The sequence below is a fragment of the Solea solea genome, chromosome 10, assembly GCF_958295425.1.
Source record: "Solea solea chromosome 10, fSolSol10.1, whole genome shotgun sequence".
In the NCBI taxonomy this organism is placed as follows: Eukaryota; Metazoa; Chordata; class Actinopteri; order Pleuronectiformes; family Soleidae; genus Solea; species Solea solea.
Window position 1 is genome coordinate 1,701,972 of NC_081143.1, and position 10,283 is coordinate 1,712,254.

At 44.2% G+C, this 10,283-nt stretch overlaps 1 protein-coding gene across 3 annotated transcripts in view; it reads right to left on the reverse strand.

Annotated features, from left to right (window-relative positions):
* Positions 1-219: 219 nt before the first annotated feature.
* alg13 (ALG13 UDP-N-acetylglucosaminyltransferase subunit) overlaps positions 220-10,283 on the reverse strand; it is a 14,851-nt gene continuing 4,787 nt past the window's right edge. Inside the window, exons 11-24 of one of the 3 annotated variants that reach the window (XM_058639783.1) lie at positions 10,243-10,283; positions 9,957-10,042; positions 9,509-9,776; positions 9,261-9,368; positions 8,446-8,596; positions 8,156-8,321; positions 6,387-6,472; positions 6,148-6,216; positions 1,939-2,068; positions 1,336-1,455; positions 1,202-1,242; positions 1,024-1,132; positions 837-944; positions 220-756 (exon numbers count right to left, since the gene is read on the reverse strand). The exon at positions 10,243-10,283 is cut by the window's right edge and continues 60 nt beyond it. In XM_058639783.1, the coding sequence (XP_058495766.1) occupies positions 407-756; positions 837-944; positions 1,024-1,132; positions 1,202-1,242; positions 1,336-1,455; positions 1,939-2,068; positions 6,148-6,216; positions 6,387-6,472; positions 8,156-8,321; positions 8,446-8,596; positions 9,261-9,368; positions 9,509-9,776; positions 9,957-10,042; positions 10,243-10,283 (1,833 nt within the window). In that variant the 3' untranslated portion in view covers positions 220-406. Of the gene's footprint in view, positions 757-836; positions 945-1,023; positions 1,243-1,335; positions 1,456-1,938; positions 2,069-6,147; positions 6,217-6,386; positions 6,473-8,155; positions 8,322-8,445; positions 8,597-9,260; positions 9,369-9,508; positions 9,777-9,956; positions 10,043-10,242 lie in introns of all 3 variants that reach the window. The other 2 variants (XM_058639782.1, XM_058639781.1) reach the window with 2 other exon arrangements.

The window sequence follows — 10,283 nt, forward strand, 5'->3', positions numbered from 1 at the left end:
ATATATGTAAGTAGACCTCCATAACTAACATATATGTGTGATACAAGCATTCTATGTCGCTTTTAAGTCTCTGTTCTCCAATGTGTTCCAGTCTGGAGGAGAAAAAAAGGAAGGAACCTTCAGACACTGAGTCTGTCCAGAGGAATGAGACAGGTGTGAGACAGGGGACTTTTGAAGAAGCTGTGTGTGTGTAGTGGGAGGAGCTACAGCTGAGACACATTTGCAGGTGAAACACAAACTTTATTTTCCCACAAACAAACACCTGAACATTTAACATCAACATAAATATGTCCTTCATTAACATAAACAGGGACAAGTCCCGCCCCCTCTAATGTGGTAACACTTTAAACTTCTGCTAGCATTAGCTACATGCTAACTGTGAGCTGAGTTTTTAAGGGGGTGTGTCTTAGATCGTGGGGGGTATGTAATGAGTGGCTGAGTGGTGTGGGGGCGGGGCTGTGATGTAAGTGACCATGTGAGCAGGGTTGGGGGCGGGGCAGTAAACACGTGGGGTGTGGCCTCCAGTCTGGGGTGTCCCCCAGTGGGTGGAGGGGGGGAGGCAGTGGTAGGAGTGGTGGGGGAGGTGGGCAGGGTGTGGAGCAGAGGGCAGGTAAGTGGTTATGGGTGGAGCATCGTAAGGCAGGTGCAGCATCGGGGGAGGAGGAAGGGTCGTCTGCTCCGGGTACAGGAGAGCTGCAGAGGGGGTGGAGCTGGGAGGAGCGGAAGGGGTGGGGCCATCTATGGATGGGGCAGAGCCTGTGGAGGGGGAGGAGACAGAGCAAATCAGGCAGTGAACATCAAGATCACGTCGAAGCAGCTGTGATATCATCACTGACCGCTGCAGTGTCCGTCTGTCTGTCCCTCTCCAGCCCTAGAGGATTCTGGGTAAGAGGAGGAGGGCTGTTGGGAGCTGCGACCGGTCTCAGGATACAATGAGGTAGGCCCTGTGGACAGAAGAGGGGGGAGTCAGAGGTGCAGAGAGGAGTCAGAGGAGCAGGGTGGAGACAGGAGCAGGGAGGTTACCGTGCAGTGTGTCCTGGCTCAGGTAGGGGGAGTAGTGATGGTAGGAGTAGGAGGAGTCAGGCGAGGGTGGAAATGCCTGCTGCTGCTGCCAACAGCTCTGATGGTACCACTGTAGAGGGGGCGGAGTCAACTGCAACTCCTGCTGAGTGGGTGTGTATGTGTAGAGTGTGTGTGTTACCTGGACTCCTAAATTGAAGTAATACTGTAGAACTCTGCAGTCTGCTCTCACACACACACACACACACACACACACACATTAGTGATGTCACAGTGAGCGTCTAACTGTACATTTAGAACTTAGAGACCTCTGACCTCTTGGTAAGTCACTGCCATTAGGGTCGTAGGAGTAAGGAGGTGGAGTCACAACAGTGCAGAGAGGCTCACCCAGCTCATTTGCCAACCAGGGAGAGGCAGCAGGAATCGCCATGGCAACTGAACAGGACAGGACACACACACACACACACACTAGAGTTCTCAACAGGCCTGAAAACTATAACCGAGACTGCGGGTCTTTAAGTCCGAACCCGATGTGTGTATACCTGCAGAGAGTGTGTGTGTGTACCTGCAGTGTGTATGTGTGTGTACCTGCAGAGAGAGTGTGTGTGTGTACCTGCAGTGTGTATGAGTGTGTACCTGCAGAGAGTGTTTGTGTACCTGTACTGTAGAGTGTATGTGTGTACCTGCAGAGTGTGTGTGTACCTGCAGAGAGTGTGTGTACCTGTAGTGTGTATGTGTGTCTACCTACAGTGTGTGTGTGTGTGTACCTGCAGTGTGTATGTGTGTGTACCTGTACTGAAGCGTGTATGTGTGTACCCGCAGAGTGTGTATGTGTACCTGCAGAGAGTGTGTGTGTACCTGTAGTGTGTATGTGTGTCTACCTGCAGAACGTGTGTAGTGCAGAATGTGTGTGTGTACCTGCAGAGTGTGTCTGTGTATGTGCAGTTGTTGACAGGTGAACAGCTGCAGGAACATGGGACGATGGAGATGATGGTGAAGATGATGAAGATGAGGGTGAAGAATCTATGATGGCTAATGGTTTCACAACCTGAAACACACACAGACATACACACGTTTGTGATACATAAATATTAGTAAATGTAGTTGTTACATGAAGTGGTGTAGAAACATGAGTGAGTACCTGCATCTAACTTATATCAGGATGATATGTACAGTAAGTGGCGATGGTGCATGATTTATTTTCATAAATAAAATCGTTTCAAACAGATGTGTGATTGATCTGGATATGAAGCATAGTTGTGGTTCATGTCTCTGTGTGTGTAGCTGTAGTTCGTGTGTGTGTGTGTGTGTGTGTGTGTACCTGTTGTGTGTAGTTGTAGTTCATGTCTGTGCATGTACCTGTTGTGTGTGTGTGTAGTTCATGTCTGGGTGTATGTGTGTACACCTGTTGTGTGTAGTTGTAGTTCATGTCTGTGTGTGTCTACCTGCTGTGTGTAGTTGTAGTTTGTGTGTGTACCTGTTGTGTGTAGTTGTAGTTCATGTCTGTGTGTATACCTGCTGTGTGTAGTTGAAGTTTGTGTGTGTGTAGCTGTTGTGCGTAGGTGTAGTTCATGTCTGTGTGTGTGTGTACTTGTTGTCTGTAGTTGAAGTTCATGTCTGTGTGTGTACCTGTTGTGTGTAGTTCATGTCTGTGTGTGTATATACTTGTTGTGTGTAGTTGTAGTTCATGTCTGTGTGTAAATGTTGTGTAGTTGTAGTTCATGTCTGTGCATGTACCTGTTGTGTGTGTGTAGTTCATGTCTGGGTGTATGTGTGTACACCTGTTGTGTGTAGTTGTAGTTCATGTCTGTGTGTATACCTGCTGTGTGTAGTTGAAGTTTGTGTGTGTGTAGCTGTTGTGCGTAGGTGTAGTTCATGTCTGTGTGTGTGTGTACTTGTTGTCTGTAGTTGAAGTTCATGTCTGTGTGTGTACCTGTTGTGTGTAGTTCATGTCTGTGTGTGTATATACTTGTTGTGTGTAGTTGTAGTTCATGTCTGTGTGTAAATGTTGTGTAGTTGTAGTTCATGTATGTGTGTGTACCTGTTGTGTGTAGTTGTAGTTCACGTGTGTGTACCTGTTGTGTGTAGTTGTAGTTCATGTGTGTGTACATGTGTGTAGTTGTAGTTCATGTGTGTACCTGTTGTGTGTATACTTGTTGTCTGTAGTTGTAGTTCATGTCTGTGTGTGTTTACCTGTTGTGTGTAGTTGTAGTTCATGTATGTGTGTGTGTACCTGTTGTGTGTAGCTGTAGTTCATGTCTATGTATGTACATGTTGTGTGTAGTTGTAGTTAATGTCTGTGTGTGTATCTGTTGTGTGTAGTTGTAGTTCATGTCTGTGTACCTGTTGTGTGTAGTTGTAGTTCATGTATGTATCTGTTGTGTGTAGTTGTAGTTCATGTATGTGTGTGTATCTGTTGTGTGTAGTTGTAGTTCATGTCTGTGTGTGTTTGTATCTGTTGTGTGTAGTTGTAGTTCGTGTCTGTGTGTGTGTACCTGTTGTGTGTAGTTGTAGTTCATGTCTGTGTGTGCCTGTTGTGTGTTGTTGTAGTTCATGTCTGAGTGTGTGTACCTGTTGTGTGTAGTTGTAGTTCATGTCTGTCTATGTGTGTGTATACAGACAGACGACTTTATTGATCCCTTTGGGAGGTTCCCTCGGGGAAATTAACACTTGTGTGTAGTTGTAAATCATGTCTGTGTGTGTACATGTTGTGTGTAGTTGTAGTTCATGTTTGTGTGTGTGTACCTGTTGTGTGTAGCTGTAGTTCATGTCTGTGTGTGTACCTGTTGTGTGTAGTTGTAGTTCATGTCTGTACCTGTTGTGTGTAGTTGTAGTTCATGTCTGTGTGTACACCTGTTGTGTGTAGTTGTAGTTCATGTCTGTGTGTGTACCTGTTGTGTGTAGTTGTAGTTCATGTCTGTGTGTGTACCTGTTGTGTGTAGTTGTAGTTCATGTCTGTGTGTGTACCTGTTGTGTGTAGTTGTAGTTTATGTCTGTGTGTACCTGTTGTGTGTAGTTGTAGTTCATGTCTGTGTGTGTGTGTACCTGTTGTGTGTAGTTGTAGTTCATGTCTGTACCTGTTGTGTGTAGTTGTAGTTCATGTCTGTGTGTACCTGTTGTGTGTAGTTGTAGTTCATGTCTGTGTGTGTGTGTACCTGTTGTCTGTAGTTGTAGTTCATGTCCGTCTTTGTGCGTGTACCTGTAGTTCATGTCTGTACCTGTTGTGTGTAGCTGTAGTTCATGTCTGTGTGTACCTGTTGTGTGTAGTTGCAGTTCATGTCTGTTTGTGTGTACCTGTTGTGTGTAGTTGTAGTTCATGTCTCTGTGTGTGTAGTTGTAGTTCATGTCTGTGTGTGTGTGTGCCTGTTGTGTGTAGTTGTTGTTCATGTCTGTACCTGTTGTGTGTAGTTGTAGTTCATGTCTGTGTGTGTGTACCTGTTGTGTCGTTGTAGTTCATGTCTGTGTGTGTACCTGTTGTGTGTAGTTGTAGTTCATGTCTGTCTGTGTGTGTGTAGTTGTAGTTCATGTCTGTGTGTGTGTATACTTGTTGTCTGTAGTTGTAGTTCATGTCTGTCGGTGTGTGTGTGTACCTGTTAAGTGTAGCTGTAGTTTATGTCTGTGTGTGTAGTTGTAGTTCATGTCTGTGTGTGTGTACCTGTTGTGTGTAGTTGTAGTTCATGTCTGTGTGTGTGTACCTGTTGTGTGTAGTTGTAGTTCATGTCTGTGCGTGTGAACCTGTTGTGTGTAGTTGTAGTTCATGTCTGTACCTGTTGTGTGTAGCTGTAGTTCATGTATGTGTGTACCTGTTGTGTGTAGTTGTAGTTCATGTCTCTATGTGTGTGTAGTTGTAGTTCATGTCTGTGTGTGTGTACCTGTTGTGTGTAGTTGTAGTTCATGTCTGTACCTGTTGTGTGTAGCTGTAGTTCATGTCTGTGTGTGTACCTGTTGTGTGTAGTTGTAGTTCATGTCTGTGTGTGTGTACCTGTTGTGTGTAGTTGTAGTTCATGTCTGTGTGTGTACCTGTTGTGTGTGCGTGTACCTGTTGTTTGTAGTTGTAGTTCATGTCTGTGTGTGTACCTGTTGTGTGTAGTTGTAGTTCATGTCTGCGTGTGTATACTTGTGTGTAGTTGTAGTTCATTTCTGTGCGTGTGTGTGTGTGTACCTGTTGTGTGTAGTTGTAGTTCATATCTGTGTGTGTACCTGTTGTGTGTAGTTGTAGTTCATGTCTGTCTGTGTGTGTGTACCTGTTGTGTGTAGTTGTAGTTCATGTCTGTCTGTGTGTGTGTACCTGTTGTGTGTAGTTGTAGTTCATGTCTGTGTGTGTGTACCTGTTGTTTGTAGTTGTAGTTCATGTCTGTGTGTGTGTGCCTGTTGTGTGTAGTTGTAGTTCATGTCTGTGTGTGTGTACCTGTTGTGTGTAGTTGTAGTTCATGTCTGTCTGTCTGTGTGTGTGTACCTGTTGTGTGTAGTTGTAGTTCATGTCTGTGTGTATACTTGTGTGTAGTTGTAGTTCATTTCTGTGTGTGTGTGTACCTGTTGTTTGTAGTTGTAGTTCATGTCTGTGTGTGTACCTGTTGTGTGTAGTTGTAGTTCATGTCTGTCTGTGTGTGTGTACCTGTTGTGTGTAGTTGTAGTTCATGTCTGTTGGTGTGTGTGTGTACCTGTAGTTTATGTCTGTGTGTGTACCTGTTGTGTGTAGTTGTAGTTCATGTCTGTGTGTGTGTACCTGTGTGTAGTTATAGTTCCTGTCTGTGTGTACCTGTTGTGTGTAGTTGTAGTTCATGTCTGTGTGTGTGTGTATACTTGTTGTCTGTAGTTGTAGTTCATGTCTGTTGGTGTGTGTGTACCTGTTAAGTGTAGCTGTAGTTTATGTCTGTGTGTGTATCTGTTGTGTGTAGTTGTAGTTCATGTCTGTGTGTGTGTTCCTGATGTGTGTAGCTGTACTTCATGTCTGTGTGTGTACCTGTTGTGTGTAGTTGTAGTTCATATCTGTGTGTGTGTACCTGTTGTGTGTAGTTGTAGTTCATTTCTCTGTGTGTGTGTGTACGTGTACCTGTTGTTTGTAGTTGTAGTTCATGTCTGTGTGGGTACCTGTTGTGTGTAGTTGTAGTTCCTGTCTGTGTGTACCTGTTGTGTGTAGTTGTAGTTCATGTCTTGTCTCTGTGGAGATTCACTCGTTTCTTCTTCCTGTTCATTCTTTCAATCAGAAAAAAACATTGATCAAAGAAGAGGTGAACAATGTGCTGATTCATCAAATCATGAAATGATGATGATGATGATGATGGTGAAGAAGAATATGATGGTGATGATGACAGGGCAACCTTAAGAACACAGTGACCTCTGAGCCTGCTGGACAGGTGTATTACCTGGTTGTTGGGGTCAGCAGTGTAAACACCTGAAGTCTGGAAGCTGTCAGTCTGAGAACTGAAGATGAAGTCCTCAGAGAAATCAGCTGACACACACACACACACAGATGTTTTATTTTCATGTCGGCCATCTTTGTTTACTGATATTGATTGTTACAATGTTCTCCATCTCATTCCTGTCATGTTTGAAAAACACTGGTTTCCTGTGACTCTTTCAGAATAAAGGTCCGGCTGTCTTTCACCAGTGAAATGCTTTTAATGTGGAGGTGAAACAGTGAAAGCTGTTAACGTTGTCTCATCGCATGAGTCAGACAAATCAGACAAACTGCTTTTGAACTGACACGGATCAAAGATCTGATCCAAAGACCAGAACATGTGTTGTTGATTTATGAGGTTTAATGATCCTGTTCTGTAGCTACTACAACAATGCGTGGTTGAATCTGTAAATGTGTGTTTAACTCTGTAAATGCGTGGTTAACTCTGTAAATGTGTGGTTAACTCTGTAAACGCGTAGTTAACTCTGTAAACGCGTAGTTAACTCTGTAAATGTGTGGTTAACTCTGTAAACGCGTAGTTAACTCTGTAAATGTGTGGTTAACTCTGTAAACGCGTAGTTAACTCTGTAAATGCGTGGTTAACTGTAAATGCATGGTTAAATCTGTAAATATGTGGTCAAATCTGTAAACGCATGGTTAACTCTGTAAACGTGTGGTTAACTCTGTAAACGTGTGGTTAACTCTGTATACGCGTAGTTAACTCTGTAAATGTGTGGTTAACTGTGTAAATGCGTGGTTAAATCTGTAAATATGTGGTTAACTCTGTAAACGCGTGGTTAAATCTGTAAATGTGTGGTTAACTCTGTAAACGTGTGGTTAACTCTGTAAACGCGTGGTTAACTCTGTAAATGTGTGGTTAAATCTGTAAATATGTGGTTAACTCTGTAAACGCGTGGTTAAATCTGTAAATGTGTGGTTAACTCTGTAAACGTGTGGTTAACTCTGTAAACGCGTGGTTAACTCTGTAAATGTGTGGTTAAATCTGTAAACGCGTGGTTAACTCCGTAAACGTGTGGTTGACTCTGTAAACGCGTAGTTAACTCTGTAAATGCATGGTTAAATCTGTAAATATGTGGTCAAATCTGTAAACGCGTGGTTAACTCTGTAAACGTGTGGTTAACTCTGTAAACGTGTGGTTAACTCTGTAAACGCGTAGTTAACTCTGTAAACGCGTAGTTAACTCTGTAAATGTGTGGTTAACTGTAAACGCGTAGTTAACTGTAAATGCGTGGTTAACTGTGTAAATGCGTGGTTAAATCTGTAAATATGTGGTTAACTCTGTAAACGCGTGGTTAAATCTGTAAATGTGTGGTTAACTCTGTAAACGTGTGGTTAACTCTGTAAACGCGTGGTTAACTCTGTAAATGTGTGGTTAACTCTGTAAATGTGTGGTTAAATCTGTAAACACGTGGTTAACTCCGTAAACGCGTGGTTGACTCCGTAAACATGTGGATGACTCTGTACACGTGTGGTTGACTCTGTAAACGCGTGGTTAAATGTGTGGTTAACTCTGTAAACGTCTGGTTGACTCTGTAAACGTGTGGTTAACTCTGTAAACGTGTGGATGACTCTGTACACGTGTGGTTGACTCTGTAAACGCGTGGTTAAATGTGTGGTTAACTCTGTAAACGTCTGGTTGACTCTGTAAACGTGTGGTTAACTCTGTAAACGTGTGATTAAATCTATACACGCGTAGTTAACTCGGAAACTCACCATGCTCCTCCACGGTGCTCGTTTCCTCTTGCTCTTCCTCTGACGAACACACGGGGGAATTTCCAGGCAGAGCAGTGGAGGGGAGGGGCCCAGTGCTTCTCTGAACTCGATAGGAGGAGCCTGGGGGAGGGGCTCCTATGTTTGGGGGTGGAGGAATAGCCGAGCCCTGTGAAAGGAGTCTGTCTGAGTTCGTATTCATTTCACTATTATGCTCATCAATAATTGTAAAAACTCTGCTTGATCATGACGTAAATATCGCATAAACATGAGGTAAACAAATGCTCTCCCACCGGCAGCGGTGGGAAAACGCCGTCGCTGGCGTCGTCCAGCTGATAATAAGCAATGGCAGCATCTAGATCTGCTGGCTCCTCCCCCGTCTCTGCAGGGAAACCAAACTGACACTCTTTGTTGAGTGCGGCGACGAGCTGACGGCGGCTCCGTCTGAACAAACCACACAACCAACATCACCACAGGGGACGCCATATTCAGACTGAGCTGCATCAATACAATGTCATCTATGAGATTTCGCAACTATGTTGCCACGGTTACCATGTGTGCAACAATAATCAGCTGACCTGAGTCTGCTGCCCCCAGTGGTCATACTATGATAGTTAACCCGCATGATTATTATGTCATAGTTAACACATGATGTCATAGTTAACGCATGATGTCATAGTTAACACATGTCATAATTAACGCATGATCATGATCATGTCATAGTTAACACATGATGTCATTATTAACGCATGATGATGTCATAGTTAACGCATGATCATGTCATAGTTAACACATGATCATGTCATAGTTAACACATGTCATAGTTAATGCATGTCATAATTAACGCATGATCCTGATCATGTCATAGTTAACACATGATGTCATTATTAACGCATGATGATGTCATAGTTAACGCATGATCATGTCATAGTTAACGCATGATGTCATCGTTAACGCATGATGTCATCGTTAACGCATGATGATGTCATAGTTAACACATGTCATAGTTAAAGTATTAAGATGTCATAATTAACGCATGATGATGTCATAGTTAAAGCATGATGATGTCATCATTAAAGCATGATGATGTCATAGAGTGGTGGTTTACCGGGACCTGAAGGCGTAGTTATCGTAGTCATGGTAATAGCGTCTTCCAGGATGGTAGTAGGTCAGCTGAGGACCAATCAGGTGACGGTTCAGGAAACGTGTGGAACTTCTGACCACAATCCCAACACACACACACACACACACACACACACACACACACACACACACACACACAGAGGGAAGATCCTTAGTTTCACTGTAAACAGTCGTCAGTCACATGACCTGATCAGGTGACACATGTGGTCACACCTGGTCGTTCCGTAGCGAGGAGCTCTGGGGGCGGGGACATGGTGGTGAGGGGGGCCGTAAGGGTCATAGGTCATGGTTCCAGGTGATGGAGGAGGAGGGGGGCGGGGATGACCCGCTGGCTGAAAACGAGGGGGCAGGCTGGAGGGGGCGGGGCCTCCAAATGAAGAGGGTGGAGGCATCAGAAGCTCTGCCCCCTTCAGCCCACTGTTACCCCGAGACTTCCTGAAGTAACGATGGCGATGATGACGCTGACCACGGCAGTCTGAATCTGAGGGAGACAGAGACAACGTGAACTAGCCTGAGAGACAGAGACAACGTGAACTAGTCTGAGAGACAGAGACAACGTGAACTAGCCTGAGAGACAGAGACAACGTGAACTAGTCTGAGAGACAGAGACAACGTGAACTAGTCTGAGAGACAGAGACAACGTACAGTGCAGCAAACTTACCTAGATCTCCTTTTCTGGATGGAGCTGAAACGTTCCAGGCAGGAACTGGATTGACTGGTTTTAGATCAGTCAGAGGAACCAGATGTCTGGACAGAGACATCAGAGCAGAGACATCACAGAGACATCACATAGACATCATAGAGCAGAGACATCACAGAGACATCATAGAGCAGAGACATCACAGAGAAATCATAAAGCAGAGACATCACAGAGACATCAGAGCAGAGACATCATACAGACAACATAGAGCAGAGACATCAGAGCAGAGACATCACATGTGTCTTACTTCTCTCCCAGTTCCTCGATGAACACAGTAACAGCTGATGA